The sequence below is a fragment of the Oncorhynchus keta genome, chromosome 12, assembly GCF_023373465.1.
Source record: "Oncorhynchus keta strain PuntledgeMale-10-30-2019 chromosome 12, Oket_V2, whole genome shotgun sequence".
Lineage (NCBI taxonomy): Eukaryota > Metazoa > Chordata > Actinopteri > Salmoniformes > Salmonidae > Oncorhynchus > Oncorhynchus keta.
In genome coordinates, this window is record NC_068432.1 from 49,023,195 (window position 1) to 49,040,777 (window position 17,583).

The 17,583-nt window shown below is 46.1% G+C and overlaps 1 protein-coding gene across 8 annotated transcripts in view; it reads right to left on the reverse strand.

The window, feature by feature from the left end:
* Positions 1-1,185: 1,185 nt before the first annotated feature.
* Positions 1,186-17,583, reverse strand: part of LOC118391619 (probable E3 ubiquitin-protein ligase HERC1) — a 136,859-nt gene continuing 120,461 nt past the window's right edge. For 7 of the 8 annotated variants that reach the window (XM_052458548.1, XM_052458546.1, XM_052458549.1 and 4 more), the window contains 7 exons: positions 17,375-17,544; positions 14,155-14,320; positions 13,752-13,828; positions 11,645-11,897; positions 9,473-9,625; positions 9,062-9,367; positions 1,186-6,479 (listed from right to left, as the gene is read on the reverse strand). In XM_052458548.1, the coding sequence (XP_052314508.1) occupies positions 6,294-6,479; positions 9,062-9,367; positions 9,473-9,625; positions 11,645-11,897; positions 13,752-13,828; positions 14,155-14,320; positions 17,375-17,544 (1,311 nt within the window). In that variant the 3' untranslated portion in view covers positions 1,186-6,293. The remainder of the gene's footprint in view (positions 6,480-9,061; positions 9,368-9,472; positions 9,626-11,644; positions 11,898-13,751; positions 13,829-14,154; positions 14,321-17,374; positions 17,545-17,583) is intronic. The other variant, XM_052458545.1, reaches the window with a different exon arrangement.

The following is a 17,583-nucleotide window of genomic DNA, read 5'->3' on the forward strand; positions in this document are numbered from 1 at the left end:
GAGAAGCAGAGCATGCTACATGTACCAGAGAGAAGCAGAGCGTGCTACATGTACCAGAGAGAAGCAGAGTGTGCTTCATGTACCAGAGAGAACCAGAGCGTGCTACATGTACCAGAGAGAAGCAGAGCATGCTACATGTACCAGAGAGAAGCAGAGCGTGCTACATGTACCAGAGAGAAGCTTTTATCTGCATTGCATCACACACTTACTCATGTCTGCATCTTACAATAGGTTTGAAATTTAAACTTTTATTTAACCAGGCAAGTCAGTTAAGAACAAACTGTTATTTACAACGACGGCCTACCCTAACCCGGATGGTGCTGGACCACTTGTGCGCCTCCCTATGGGACTTTGATATTGTCATACATTCGAAGCGCAGAGCAGTCTGTTGGTTAAATTAAGCAACCGTGAGATGTTATGGTTGGAACCGGAGAATGGAGGGATGAATTGTATACATGGTCTGTAACACTTAATTTCACAATGAATGTAAATAATATATTGACATAAAAAAAAAGTACTTTTTAGTGATATATTTTCAGTTTTCCTGTCAAGTATTGAAGAATATGTGGGCGGCAGGTTAGCCTAGTGGTTAGAGCATTGGACTAGTACCCGGAAGGTTGCAAGTTCAAACCCCCGAGCCGACAAATCTGTCGTTCTGCCCCTGAACAGGCAGTTAACCCACTGTTCCTAGGCCGTTATTGAAAATAAGAATTTGTTCTTATCTGACTTGCCTAGTAAAATAAAGGTAAAAAAATATATATATAAAATATATATATATATATATATATATATGCTACATGCTATATATATATAATATCAGAATAGAATACTGCAGTGTGGTCACACTGGTGCAGTGGACACACCTTGAGAAGCTCACATTCTACAAGACAGTGATGCTAGTATCACCAAAATACAACAGGGGGAAACAGCGACAGGGGGAAGGTCTGTCAAATGTCTAGTTATTTTCCTGATTCCTAGAAAAGATGGAAATGACTTCCTTGCATTAAGGTAGAACATAGAATGTTTCCCCATTCTAGAAGCAGAATACAGAACACCTTATTTTTACAACCCAGCCTGAAAAGGGTCTGGAGTAACTGATTTTCTCCAAGTCTGGGAATTGTCCAAATAAAGTCTAACAAGAGGCCAGCATTGAGACTGAAAACATAATAATAAATGACACCAACGTTCATATTTAATCACATGGTTTAATCTACATAATACCGCCTGCTCTTAAATGAGACAGTCCAACAGAAAAATGATTTGTATATCATTCCTCCCCACCTTAAATACTAAATACAACAAATGTTATAGCTATCAAATCCAAACATTCAAAACTAGGCTATATCATCACAGCACATCTATGGAGAAACATCATTTATTATTTTCATATAGCTTCAGTTCCTCTTAATTGAGGATTGCTGTTATTGTGAAAGTGTTGCACAGTTTGTCCCTGAAAGAGTGGTATATTGCAGGTTCTCATCTTATCGACATTTAGACTAGACGATTTGATGTGGCATGAGGAACAAGTTACAGTCCAGTATTCCAGGGGGTGAGGAACAGGATATTCAATTATGATTTTCTGCAAGAAATCCCCTTTAATATATTTTCTTTGCACAAGCAACAATGTATACAGGTCTATAAAGTGCGAAAACATCACAACAACCAATCATTACACCTTTTTATTTAACTTTTTAGTTTAAATCATGTTTTCTTTATCCCCGAAGATCTTCTTAACGTAGTCCCAAGCTTTACAACGATGCTACTCGAGTCCAAAATCTTTAAGGGAAGAAACACCTTTTAAAAAGTAGAATAATGTAGCGATATGCTACTGTAATCCACAGCACACAGTCAGTAGTTCACTGACGCCTTGCCCTCGACATAGAAGTCTGGGTGGTCTCTCTCCAAGAGTCAGAAGTCTGGGTGGTCTCTCTCCAAGAGTCAGAAGTCTGGGTGGTCTCTCTCCAAGAGTCAGAAGTCTGGGTGGTCTCTCTCCAAGAGTCAGAAGTCTGGGTGGTCTCTCTCCAAGAGTCAGAAGTCTGGGTGGTCTCTCTCCAAGAGTCAGAAGTCTGGGTGGTCTCTCTCCAAGAGTCAGAAGTCTGGGTGGTCTCTCTCCAAGAGTCAGAAGTCTGGGTGGTCTCTCTCCAAGAGTCAGAAGTCTGGGTGGTCTCTCTCCAAGAGTCAGAAGTCTGGGATGGTCTCTCTCCAAGAGTCAGAAGTCTGGGAGGGTCTTTGTCTCTCTCCAAGAGTCAGAAGTCTGGGTGGTCTCTCTCCAAGAGTCAGAAGTCTGGGATGGTCTCTCTCCAAGAGTCAGATGTCTGGGATGGTTTCTCTCCAAGAGTCAGACGTCTGGGAGGGTCTTTGTCTCTCTCCAAGAGTCAGAAGTCTGGGAGGGTCTTTGTCTCTCTCCAAGAGTCAGAAGTCTGGGAGCGTCTTTGTCTCTCTCCAAGAGTCAGAAGTCTGGGAGGGTCTTTGTCTCTCTCCAAGAGTCAGAAGTCTGGGAGGGTCTTTGTCTCTCTCCAAGAGTCAGAAGTCTGGGAGGGTCTTTGTCTCTCTCCAAGAGTCAGAAGTCTGGGAGGGTCTTTGTCTCTCTCCAAGAGTCAGAAGTCTGGGAGGGTCTTTGTCTCTCTCCAAGAGTCAGAAGTCTGGGAGGGTCTTTGTCTCTCTCCAAGAGTCAGAAGTCTGGGAGGGTCTTTGTCTCTCTCCAAGAGTTCATGCGCTAGTGTTTTGGGCCAAGCAAAAAAAAAAAAAAATAAAGCATGTAATTCAGAACACTACATTAGTGGTCTGTCTAAATCTTTGACCTATGCGTTTCAAAAACCTACCACCGCATCCCTGTACTTTGTTTCAGGGAGAAAGCACTGCAATTTAAAACACTACACTTTTCACAAACTGCAAAAAAACACAAGCCCATGTATAAATACGCAGCAACATAGTACAGTACAGTTCAAGTTTGGCAAATGTTTAAATCTGTCGAGTGCATTGTTCATTAGGTGGCATTACATTCATCCAAGACAATACATGAGTGGGTACTCTATATGGACACAGATTGAGGCTTGTTTTGGGACTCTGACTTAGTCTCCATCCCAAATGGCATCTATATAGTACACTACAGGTCAAACCAAGTGCACTAGAAAAGGGAATAAGGTGCCATTTGGGACTCCATTATTATTAACCATTAAGGCCCGAGGAGGTGTGGCATATGGCCAATATACCACGGCTAAGGGTTGTTCTTAGGCACGACGCAATGCAGCTGTGGTATATTGACCATATAGCACAAACCCCTGAGGTTCCTTATTGCTATTATAAACTGGTTACCAACATAATTAGATCAGGAAAAATAAATGTTTTGTCATACCCGTGGTATACTGTCTGATATACCACAGCTGTCAGCCAATCAGCATTCAGGGCTCGAGTATAATCATAATTTTATCACCGTCTCTGTTCTCTCTCCCTCTCAGACACAGCTCTGACAGTAACATTACTTAAAAATACTCTGGTCAAATAGAGTATTAGCAATACATCTTAATGTAGGCTACATTTCAATATCCAGTCAGAATGCAGGCCCAATACATCTTAATGTAGGCTACATTTCAATGTCCAGTCAGAATGCAGGCCCAATACATCTTAATGTAGGCTACATTTCACTATCCAGTCAGAATGCAGGCCCAATACATCTTAATGTAGGCTACATTTCACTATCCAGTCAGAATGCAGGCCCAATACATCTTAATGTAGGCTACATTTCAATGTCCAGTCAGAATGCAGGCCCAATACATCTTAATGTAGGCTACATTTCAATGTCCAGTCAGAATGCAGGCCCAATACATCTTAATGTAGGCTACATTTCAATGTCCAGTCAGAATGCAGGCCCAATACATCTTAATGTAGGCTACATTTCAATATCCAGTCAGAATGCAGGCCCAATACATCTTAATGTAGGCTACATTTCAATGTCCAGTCAGAATGCAGGCCCAATACATCTTAATGTAGGCTACATTTCAATGTCCAGTCAGAATGCAGGCCCAATACATCTTAATGTAGGCTACATTTCAATGTCCAGTCAGAATACAGGCCCAATACATCTTAATGTAGGCTACATTTCAATGTCCAGTCAGAATACAGGCCCAATACATCTTAATGTAGGCTACATTTCAATGTCCAGTCAGAATACAGGCCCAATACATCTTAATGTAGGCTACATTTCAATGTCCAGTCAGAATACAGGCCCAATACATCTTAATGTAGGCTACATTTCAATGTCCAGTCAGAATGCAGGCCCAATACATCTTAATGTAGGCTACATTTCAATGTCCAGTCAGAATGCAGGCCCAATACATCTTAATGTAGGCTACATTTCAATGTCCAGTCAGAATGCAGGCCCAATACATTGCTTCATTGTAAATGGTGTGCTAGTATAGACATCTGAACAGAGCCCTAACAGCTAGCCTACCCACAACTAGAGTAACATTTCCCAGCAAGCCAGACAGCCAGCCAGACAGACAGCCAGCCAGCCAGACAGCCAGACAGCAGTCCACTGGCGGTTTAGAGCACACCAGCTCAAACCAAATAAAGCTAGCTAGCTAACACCATATGTGTGCATGTAACTCACTCAAGCCAGGAAGCTGTGGTATCATTGTCTGAATGAAAGATGGCCTTTAGGTCTGCCCCACTTTGAACTATTATTAATTATTATTCACAGACCTTTTCTTTCTGCCTACAACAGTCATATTACTCATACTTCCTGTAGCATAAAGGTTATTCAGCCACTTAATGCAACAAGGTTTATCCTACATCAATACGTCTCAGTAGATTATGCACTCTTTAAACTAAGTTGTTCTTCGTTAACAAATATTCTATACCATGCAGAAACTGTGAATTCAAAACAAAAGGCTTAAAAACTAAACATGTTTCTCTCAGAGCGAGCGATAAGAGTGATCACCTCATTCAGCCAGTCATTCATTCATTCAGCCAGTCATTCACTCAGCCAGTCATTCATTCATTCAGCCAGTCATTCATTCATTCAGCCAGTCATTCATTCATTCAGCCAGTCATTCATTCAGACAGTCATTCATTCATTCATTCAGCCAGTCATTCATTCACTCAGCCAGTCATTCATTCACTCAGCCAGTCATTCATTCATTCAGCCAGTTATTCATTCATTCAGCCAGTCATTCATTCACTCAGCCAGTCATTCATTCACTCAGCCAGTCATTCATTCATTCAGCCAGTCATTCATTCATTCAGCCAGTCATTCATTCATTCAGCCAGTCATTCATTCATTCAGCCAGTCATTCATTCATTCATTCAGCCAGTCATTCATTCATTCAGCCAGTCATTCATTCATTCATTCATTCATTCAGCCAGTCATTCATTCAGCCAGTCATTCATTCATTCAGCCAGTCATTCATTCATTCAGCCAGTCATTCATTCACTCAGCCAGTCATTCATTCATTCAGCCAGTCATTCATTCATTCAGCCAGTCATTCATTCATTCAGCCAGTCATTCATTCATTCAGCCAGTCATTCATTCACTCAGCCAGTCATTCATTCACTCAGCCAGTCATTCATTCAGCCAGTCATTCATTCATTCAGCCAGTCATTCATTCATTCAGCCAGTCATTCATTCAGCCAGTCATTCATTCAGCCAGTCATTCATTCACTCAGCCAGTCATTCATTCAGCCAGTCATTCATTCATTCAGCCAGTCATTCATTCATTCAGCCAGTCATTCATTCAGCCAGTCATTCATTCATTCATTCAGCCAGTCATTCATTCACTCAGCCAGTCATTCATTCAGCCAGTCATTCATTCATTCAGCCAGTCATTCATTCACTCAGCCAGTCATTCATTCACTCAGCCAGTCATTCATTCACTCAGCCAGTCATTCATTCAGCCAGTCATTCATTCACTCAGCCAGTCATTCATTCAGCCAGTCATTCATTCATTCAGCCAGTCATTCATTCACTCAGCCAGTCATTCATTCATTCAGCCAGTCATTCATTCACTCAGCCAGTCATTCATTCACTCAGCCAGTCATTCATTCACTCAGCCAGTCATTCATTCACTCAGCCAGTCATTCATTCATTCAGCCACATAGAGCCCGGAGCCAGAGGCTAGCACTGACTATTGTACCAAAGAAAAGTTCCAATAAAGATACGAGGAGGAAGAAGAAACGACAAAACACTTTGAGCTTTTCAAGTAATGTTGAGCCATGTTGTTGTTATTGAGCAGGGGGTCTCATCAGTACTCAGTATCATTACTACAACATCACCAGTATTATTACTACCAGTATCATCAATACTCTGTGTCGGATCCGTCGGCCGGATCGGTGTTTCGAGACAGCATGTAGTTGTCCATGTCGATGGAGGGACAGTTGTGGATGGAGTAACGCAGCCTCTCGGCCAGGATGGCCTGGCTGGTGTAGGGAGGCAGACGCAGCTGGAAGAAACACGTCTGGGCTGTGGGGAGCCCGTTCACAGGCTGAGGAGAAGAGGGAAGAGGGGTTCACAGGGAAGGAGAAGAGGGGTTCACAGGGAAGGAGAAGATGGAAGAGGGGTTCACAGGGAAGGAGAAGATGGAAGAGGGGTTCACAGGGAAGGAGAAGATGGAAGAGGGGTTCACAGGGAAGGAGAAGATGGAAGAGGGGTTCACAGGGAAGGAGAAGATGGAAGAGGGGTTCACAGGGAAGGAGAAGATGGAAGAGGGGTTCACAGGGAAGGAGAAGATGGAAGAGGGGTTCACAGGGAAGGAGAAGATGGAAGAGGGGTTCACAGGGAAGGAGAAGAGGGGAAGATGGAAGAGGGGTTCACAGGAAGGAGAAGATGGAAGAGGGGTTCACAGGGAAGGAGAAGATGGAAGAGGGGTTCACAGGGAAGGAGAAGATGGAAGAGGGGTTCACAGGGAAGGAGAAGATGGAAGAGGGGTTCACAGGGAAGGAGAAGATGGAAGAGGGGTTCACAGGGAAGGAGAAGATGGAAGAGGGGTTCACAGGGAAGGAGAAGATGGAAGAGGGGTTCACAGTGAAGGAGAAGAGGGAAGAGGAGTTCACAGTGAAGGAGAATATGGGTTCACAGTGAAGGAGAAGAGGGAAGAGGGGTTCACAGTGAAGGAGAAGAGGGAAGAGGGGTTCACAGTGAAGGAGAATATGGGTTCACAGTGAAGGAGAAGATGGAAGAGGGGTTCACAGTGAAGGAGAATATGGGTTCACAGTGAAGGAGAAGAGGGAAGAGGGGTTCACAGTGAAGGAGAAGAGGGAAGAGGGGTTCACAGTGAAGGAGAATATGGGTTCACAGTGAAGGAGAATATGGGTTCACAGTGAAGGAGAAGAGGGGTTCACAGTGAAGGAGAATATGGGTTCACAGTGAAGGAGAAGAGGGAAGAGGGGTTCACAGTGAAGGAGAAGAGGGGTTCACAGTGAAGGAGAAGAGGGGTTCACAGTGAAGGAGAAGAGGGGTTCACAGTGAAGGAGAAGAGGGGTTCACAGGGAAGGAGAAGAGGGGTTCACAGTGAAGGAGAAGAGGGGTTGACAGTGAAGGAGAAGAGGGAAGAGGGGTTCACAGGGAAGGAGAAGAGGGGTTCACAGTGAAGGAGAAGAGGGAAGAGGGGTTCACAGGGAAGGAGAAGATGGAAGAGGGGTTCACAGGGAAGGAGAAGATGAAGGAGAAGAGGGAAGAGGGGTTCACAGGGAAGGAGAAGATGGAAGAGGGGTTCACAGGGAAGGAGAAGATGGAAGAGGGGTTCACAGGGAAGGAGAAGATGGAAGAGGGGTTCACAGGGAAGGAGAAGATGGAAGAGGGGTTCACAGGGAAGGAGAAGATGGAAGAGGGGTTCACAGGGAAGGAGAAGATGGAAGAGGGGTTCACAGGAAGGAGAAGATGGAAGAGGGGTTCACAGTGAAGGAGAAGAGGGGTTCACAGTGAAGGAGAAGAGGGGTTCACAGTGAAGGAGAAGAGGGAAGAGGGGTTCACAGTGAAGGAGAATATGGGTTCACAGTGAAGGAGAAGATGGAAGAGGGGTTCACAGTGAAGGAGAATATGGGTTCACAGTGAAGGAGAAGAGGGAAGAGGGGTTCACAGTGAAGGAGAAGAGGGAATAGGGGTTCACAGTGAAGGAGAAGAGGGAAGAGGGGTTCACAGTGAAGGAGAAGAGGGAAGAGGGGTTCACAGTGAAGGAGAAGAGGGAAGAGGGGTTCACAGTGAAGGAGAAGAGGGGTTCACAGTGAAGGAGAAGAGGGGTTCACAGTGAAGGAGAAGAGGGGTTCACAGTGAAGGAGAAGAGGGGTTCACAGTGAAGGAGAAGAGGGGTTCACAGTGAAGGAGAAGAGGGGTTCACAGTGAAGGAGAAGAGGGAAGAGGGGTTCACAGTGAAGGAGAAGAGGGGTTCACAGGGAAAGAGAAGAGGGGTTCACAGTGAAGGAGAAGAGGGGTTCACAGGGAAGGAGAAGAGGGGTTGACAGTGAAGGAGAAGAGGGGTTGACAGTGAAGGAGAAGAGGGAAGAGGGGTTCACAGGGAAGGAGAAGAGGGGTTCACAGTGAAGGAGAAGAGGGAAGAGGGGTTCACATTGAAGGAGAAGAGGGGTTGACAGTGAAGGAGAAGAGGGGTTCACAGTGAAGGAGAAGAGGGGTTCACAGTGAAGGAGAAGAGGGGTTCACAGTGAAGGAGAAGAGGGGTTCACAGTGAAGGAGAAGAGGGGTTCACAGTGAAGGAGAAGAGGGGTTCACAGTGAAGGAGAAGAGGGGTTCACAGTGAAGGAGAAGAGGGGTTCACAGTGAAGGAGAAGAGGGGTTCACAGGGAAGGAGAAGAGGGGTTCACAGGGAAGGAGAAGAGGGGTTGTTTTTACCTTTTATTAAGTAGTGAAAAAAGTACTGAGTGGAGTACACAGATGACCCAAATACTGTATGTGTTATATACAACACAAGTAACCTGATTAATTAGCCTGGTCCCAGATCATGTTCATATCATCTTGCCAACTCTTATGGTCATTGGCAAGACAGCACCCCCTGGATCTGGGACCAGGCTAGGGATTAATGTCACTCAAACTGAAATAAAACTGAGTACTTACCCTGTCAACCTTGATGATCTGGAACTTCTGAGTGATGTCAGCGGGGTTGGAGGGCAGTCTGGACCTTCCGGACACGAAGCGCAGGAATAGAACCCGCTCCTCATTGGCAAACTCCTCCAGACTCTGCCACAGCCAGCCAATTAGCTGGTGACTGTCTGTGATGTCGCGGTATCGGACTACTTTCTTGAGCATCTCCACGGAGACCTCGGGCAGACCGCAGACCAGCTGTTCTAGCTGGCGCGCCGTGAGAAGAGAGAGGAGAGGCACCGGGATGATGGAGGACATCCCCTCTCTCACCGCTGCTACCTACAGATAAACAACAACGTGACCGAGCGCAGACCAGCTGGAACCATCACAACAGCCGGGACAGACACAACACAACGACGATACAGCAGTGTACAACAGCACTACCTGTCTGTCCATCTCGTGCAGACGGTAGTCCAGAGTCCTCTCTACGTAGTCACTCTTGTTGGAGAAGGTGAGAGAGATGTTGTGTCCCCCAGGGACCACCGGCACCAGCTTCCCATCTGCACTGTGGGCCATGAACGAGTCCAGAGGAATCATCTGGAGACAGACAGAACACATAACTCTCAGAACACATTACACACAACTCTCAGAACACATTACACACAACTCTCAGAACACATTACACACAACTCTCAGAACACATTACACACAACTCTCAGAACACACAACTCTCAGAACCCACAACTCTCAGAACATATTACACACAACTCTCAGAACCCACAACTCTCAGAACCCACAACTCTCAGAACCCACAACTCTCAGAACCCACAACTCTCAGAACACACAACTCTCAGAACACATTACACACAACTCTCAGAACACATTACACACAACTCTCAGAACCCACAACTCTCAGAACCCACAACTCTCAGAACATATTACACACAACTCTCAGAACCCACAACTCTCAGAACCCACAACTCTCAGAACACACAACTCTCAGAACACATTACACACAACTCTCAGAACACATTACACACAACTCTCAGAACCCACAACTCTCAGAACCCACAACTCTCAGAACACATTACACACAACTCTCAGAACCCACAACTCTCAGAACACATTACACACAACTCTCAGAACCCACAACTCTCAGAACACATTACACACAACTCTCAGAACACACAACTCTCAGAACACACAACTCTCAGAACACACAACTCTCAGAACACACAACTCTCAGAACACACAACTCTCAGAACACACAATCTCAGAACACACAACTCTCAGAACACACAACTCTCAGAACACACAACTCTCAGAACACACAACTCTCAGAACACACAACTCTCAGAACACACAACTCTCAGAACACACAACTCTCAGAACACACAACTCTCAGAACACACAACTCTCAGAACACATTACCCACAACTCTCAGAACACATTACACACAACTCTCAGAACCCACAACTCTCAGAACCCACAACTCTCAGAACCCACAACTCTCAGAACACATTACACACAACTCTCAGAACACACAACTCTCAGAACACACAACTCTCAGAACACACAACTCTCAGAACACACAACTCTCAGAACACACAACTCTCAGAACACACAACTCTCAGAACACACAACTCTCAGAACACACAACTCTCAGAACACACAACTCTCAGAACACACAACTCTCAGAACACATTACCCACAACTCTCAGAACACAACACACAACTCTCAGAACACACAACTCTCAGAACCCACAACTCTCAGAACCCACAACTCTCAGAACCCACAACTCTCAGAACACACAACTCTCAGAACCCACAACTCTCAGAACACACAACTCTCAGAACACACAACTCTCAGAACACACAACTCTCAGAACACACAACTCTCAGAACCCACAACTCTCAGAACCCACAACTCTCAGAACACAGAACACATAACTCTCAGAACACAGTGACAGATGTGATCCATTTTTATTGTGTATGAAAACAAACTGAAAAGAGAAATTGCTAAGTAGTCAGAAGAAATTACATCCCTGCAGCAGAAACCTGGTGATGCAGGTCAGTTTGAACATGTCACTGGCTAAAGTCAGCAAAGAACGGGATCTATAGCTCTATAAACCAGTTTCCCAGAAACAGATTAATAAAAAGCACGTTCAATAGAGAACACCCATTGCGTTCAATAGAGAACACCCATTGCGTTCAATAGAGAACACCCATGGGGTTCAATAGAGAACACCCATGGGGTTCAATAGAGAACACCCATTGCGTTCAATAGAGAACACCCATTGCGTTCAATAGAGAACACCCATTGCGTTCAATAGAGAACACCCATTGCGTTCAATAGAGAACACCCATTGCGTTCAATAGAGAACACCCATTGCGTTCAATAGAGAACACCCATTGCGTTCAATAGAGAACACCCATTGCGTTCAATAGAGAACACCCATTGCGTTCAATAGAGAACACCCATTGCGTTCAATAGAGAACACCCATGGTGTTCAATAGAAAGCACCTATTGCAAACGAATAGCTTTTCAGTCCAGAAGTAGCTAAGGTTAATCTCTGTCTGGGAAACAGGCCCTGTATGCATCATATCCTCCCTCACCACGTGGAAGTTGTCCTCTGTGATGCCGCTGTTGTCCAGGTGCCGGATGCCGTGCAGGGAGCGGTAGGTAAGCAGGTCCACCTCCTCCAGGTCCGGCCCACCCAGGGGAATACAACACAGCTGCTTCCAAACCCAGGGGGCCAGGTGCAGGTCCAGGGGCTTCTTGGTACGGATGGCCACCGCCATCAGGATGCCTAGGAAACGGAACTGGACCATGTGGTCTTCAGAGACTGCCGCTGGGTTCAGCAGGAACCTGACAGGGGGAATTAGAATCAGATTGTTAAACCAAAACTCCAGGAGAAACACAAGACAGGAAAGGCCTATTGGTTCACTTCACACACAGTAGGAACTTTCGCAGCAGGCAAAGGTGGCTGAAATGATGTCATTACGTCACATAATCCAATCGAACCCCGGGAGACACCAGACCCCAGCGGGCAAAGCCGATGTAAAGTACGTCATCACAAGCAGAAACTTTCCCAGGGACTGGGCCTGGTTGCATAAAACATCATAAGTGTTTCCATTAAGGAATACTTTTCCATTACCCGAGGAAATGTTTTTAAGGGTGTTGCATAGAGCCCCTAAAACATTTCCTTAGGTAAGGTCATCATTTAAGGGTTTTACGATAGTTTGAAGGCATGTACGGCAGAAAGAGTCTCTTGGTTACCGTGGAGACAACCTTCACTGGTCTGAATCTCTCGTCAAAGAGATAATATTTATTTGGGGAGATCGCAAAATAGAGCTTCTACATTCAAGACATGAAAAACAAATTGATTCAGAAGATAATAAAATACATTTCACATCAAACTAGATTACAGAGTAGGTTATCCTTCAAATGATGTGTGGAACTTTAAAGGAAATCGAAGGATTTAACTTTAGGATGGTTAATGCATCCAGCCCCAGGTCTATTGCTTCACTATGCACATGGTAGGCAGAGCTTAGATTTAAAGGAACTCACAGCTGGTAATATCGATGGCTTTACCATGAAAAGGAATATCAAGACAAAGAATATGAGACCATGTGGAGAGCAGAGAGAGAACATGAGACCATGTGGAGAGCAGAGAGAGAACATGAGACCATGTGGAGAGCAGAGAGAGAACATGAGACCATGTGGAGAGCAGAGAGAGAACATGAGACCATGTGGATAGCAGAGATAATATGAGACTGTGTGGAGAGCAGAGAGAGAACATGAGACCATGTGGAGAGCAGAGATAATATGAGACCGTGTGGAGAGCAGAGAGAGAACAGGAGACCATGTGGAGAGCAGAGATAATATGAGACCGTGTGGAGAGCAGAGATAATATGAGACCGTGTGGAGAGCAGAGAGAGAACAGGAGACCATGTGGAGAGCAGAGAGAACATGAGACCATGTGGAGAGCAGAGATAACATGAGACCATGTGGAGAGCAGAGAGAGAACATGAGACCATGTGGAGAGCAGAGAGAGAACATGAGACCACGTGGAGAGCAGAGAGAGAACATGAGACCACGTGGAGAGCAGAGATAATATGAGACCATGTGGAGAGCAGAGAAAGAACACGAGACCATGTGGAAAGCAGAGAGAGAACATGAGACCATGTGGAGAGCAGAGAGAACATGAGACTACATGGAGAAGAGAGAGAACATGAGACCATGTGGAGAGCAGAGAGAGGATATGAGACCATGTGGAGAGCAGAGAGAGAACATGAGGCCATGTGGAGAGCAGAGATAATATGAGACCATGTGGAGAGAAAAGATAATATGAGACCATGTGGAGAGCAAAGATAATATGAGACCATGTGGAGAGCAAAGATAATATGAGACCATGTGGAGAGCAGTGATAATATGAGACCATGTGGAGTGCAGAGATAATATGAGACCATGTGGAGAGCAGAGATAATATGAGACCATGTGGAGAGCAGAGATAATATGAGACCATGTGGAGAGCAGAGATAATATGAGACCATGTGGAGAGCAGAGATAATATGAGACCATGTGGAGAGCAGAGATAATATGAGACCATGTGGAGAGCAGAAATAATATGAGACCATGTGGAGAGCAGAGATAATATGAGACCATGTGGAGAGCAGAAATAATATGAGAACATGTGGAGAGCAAAGTCTCATGACGTACCTGTCGGTGTTACTTCCCACGTCAGTAGAGCTGTTGGGGGTGTGAATGAGCAGATCAACCACACCAGACTGCAACTCCTGAAAATGTCACAGCAAGACATACATATTCATCTTTTCACATCAAACATGCACGTACAATGAGCAGGGTTGAGGTCCATTTCATATCAATGAATTCAGAAAGTACAATGAGCAGGGTTGAGGTCCATTTCATATCAATGAATTCAGAAAGTACAATGAGCAGGGTTGAGGTCCATTTCATATCAATGAATTCAGAAAGTGAAATGAAATTCCCCAAAAACTCAATCAAATAATTATAACTTCAGTTAAGTTTCTGAATATTACGGAGTAGAAATTTAAGTAGCATCTTTGTTAAAAAAAAAGCTGACCTTTAACCAGGGTCCTACCTGACACATCTCCGTGATGGTATCATCAAACACCCCCCCTGCGTCGTCAGCCCCCTCCCCCACCAGCTTGACCTTCCAGGCCCTGGAGGGCAGCCTCAGCTCCAGGGGGTTCAGAGAGACCACCTGCTTGGCGATCTGCACAAAGATGGGCTTGCTGGAGCGCCCCCTGTGGTGTGGGGGACAATGGGGGTACTAATATCAACAGCATGGAAACTAAAATGCAGCCTTGCATTACTCAATCATCTTAATCATTGCAGAAGTGACCTCAAATATCAATCAGCATCAAGGGTAATGACCTGTCAATCAAACTAAAATGCAGCCAAGGGTAATGACCTGTCAATCATCTTCAACTAACATGGGGGAGCTAACACAAGGGTAATGACCTGTCAATCATCTTCAACTAACATGTTACAGTACGATGCATGGGGGCTAACACAAGGGTAATGACCTGTCAATCATCTTCAACTAACATGTTACAGTACGATGCATGGGGGGCTAACACAAGGGTAATGTACTGTCAATCATCTTGAACTAACATGTTACAGTACGATGCATGGGGGACTAACCCAAGGGTAATGTACTGTCAATCATCATAAACTAACATGTTACAGTATGATGCATGGGAGGCTAACCCAAGGGTAATGTACTGTCAATCATCTTCAACTAACATGTTACAGTATGATGCACGAGGGGCTAACCCAAGGGTAATGTACTGTCAATCATCTTCAACTAACATGTTACAGGGATCAGGATCCACTATGTAACATCAGTATGGAACCCCAGGCGATCAGGATCCACTATGTAACCTCAGTATGGAACCCCAGGCGATCAGGATCCACTATGTAACCTCAGTATGGAACCCCAGGCGATCAGGATCCACTATGTAACCTCAGTATGGAACCCCAGGGGATCAGGATCCACTATGTAACCTCAGTATGGAACCCCAGGGGATCAGGATCCACTATGTAACCTCAGTATGGAACCCCAGGGGATCAGGATCCACTATGTAACCTCAGTATGGAACCCCAGGCGATCAGGATCCACTATGTAACCTCAGTATGGAACCCCAGGCGATCAGGATCCACTATGTAACCTCAGTATGGAACCCCAGGGGATCAGGATCCACTATGTAACCTCAGTATGGAACCCCGGGGGATCAGGATCCACTATGTAACCTCAGTATGGAACCCCGGGGGATCAGGATCCACTATGTAACCTCAGTATGGAACCCCGGGGGATCAGGATCCACTATGTAACCTCAGTATGGAACCCCAGGGGATCAGGATCCACTATGTAACCTCAGTATGGAACCCCGGGGGATCAGGATCCACTATGTAACCTCAGTATGGAACCCCGGGGGATCAGGATCCACTATGTAACCTCAGTATGGAACCCCGGGGATCAGGATCCACTATGTAACCTCAGTATGGAACCCCGGGGATCAGGATCCACTATGTAACCTCAGTATGGAACCCCAGGGGATCAGGATCCACTATGTAACCTCAGTATGGAACCCCGGGGGATCAGGATCCACTATGTAACCTCAGTATGGAACCCCGGGGGATCAGGATCCACTATGTAACCTCAGTATGGAACCCAGGGGGATCAGGATCCACTATGTAACCTCAGTATGGAACCCCGGGGATCAGGATCCACTATGTAACCTCAGTATGGAACCCCGGGGGATCAGGATCCACTATGTAACCTCAGTATGGAACCCCGGGGGATCAGGATCCACTATGTAACCTCAGTATGGAACCCAGGGGGATCAGGATCCACTATGTAACCTCAGTATGGAACCCCAGGGGATCAGGATCCACTATGTAACCTCAGTATGGAACCCCGGGGGATCAGGATCCACTATGTAACCTCAGTATGGAACCCCGGGGATCAGGATCCACTATGTAACCTCAGTATGGTACCCCAGGCGATCAGGATCCACTATGTAACCTCAGTATGGAACCCCGGGGGATCAGGATCCACTATGTAACCTCAGTATGGAACCCCGGGGATCAGGATCCACTATGTAACCTCAGTATGGAACCCCGGGGGATCAGGATCCACTATGTAACCTCAGTATGGAACCCCGGGGGATCAGGATCCACTATGTAACCTCAGTATGGAACCCCAGGGGATCAGGATCCACTATGTAACCTCAGTATGGAACCCCAGGGGATCAGGATCCACTATGTAACCTCAGTATGGAACCCCGGGGGATCAGGATCCACTATGTAACCTCAGTATGGAACCCCGGGGATCAGGATCCACTATGTAACCTCAGTATGGAACCCCAGGGGATCAGGATCCACTATGTAACCTCAGTATGGAACCCCGGGGATCAGGATCCACTATGTAACCTCAGTATGGAACCCCGGGGGATCAGGATCCACTATGTAACCTCAGTATGGAACCCCGGGGGATCAGGATCCACTATGTAACCTCAGTATGGAACCCCAGGCGATCAGGATCCACTATGTAACCTCAGTATGGAACCCCGGGGGATCAGGATCCACTATGTAACCTCAGTATGGAACCCCGGGGATCAGGATCCACTATGTAACCTCAGTATGGAACCCCAGGGGATCAGGATCCACTATGTAACCTCAGTATGGAACCCCGGGGGATCAGGATCCACTATGTAACCTCAGTATGGAACCCCGGGGGATCAGGATCCACTATGTAACCTCAGTATGGAACCCCAGGGGATCAGGATCCACTATGTAACCTCAGTATGGAACCCCAGGCGATCAGGATCCACTATGTAACCTCAGTATGGAACCCCGGGGATCAGGATCCACTATGTAACCTCAGTATGGAACCCCGGGGATCAGGATCCACTATGTAACCTCAGTATGGAACCCCGGGGATCAGGATCCACTATGTAACCTCAGTATGGAACCCCGGGGATCAGGATCCACTATGTAACCTCAGTATGGAACCCCGGGGATCAGGATCCACTATGTAACCTCAGTATGGAACCCCGGGGATCAGGATCCACCATGTAACCTCAGTATGGAACCCCGGGGGATCAAGATCCACTATGTAACCTCAGTATGGAACCCCGGGGGATCAGGATCCACTATGTAACCTCAGTATGGAACCCCGGGGGATCAGGATCCACTATGTAACCTCAGTATGGAACCCCGGGGGATCAGGATCCACTCAGAAACAATGGATGTGTGTCTGTAAAAAAACATGTCACACCCCCCCAAAAAGGTACCTGTTTGAGATCCTCTTGACAGTGATCTGTGGTCCGTAGGTCTTGCCCTGGGTCATGGTCCTCCCTATTGATCTGACCAGGGGTAGAGTGTTGACCTTGGGGGACAGGAGGCCTCTCAGCTGGCCCTGGACGATGGCTGCTGTCCCTGAGCTGTAGCGAGATGAAGAGACCTGGAGACAGGGAGAGAAAGACAGGGAGAGAAAGAGAGA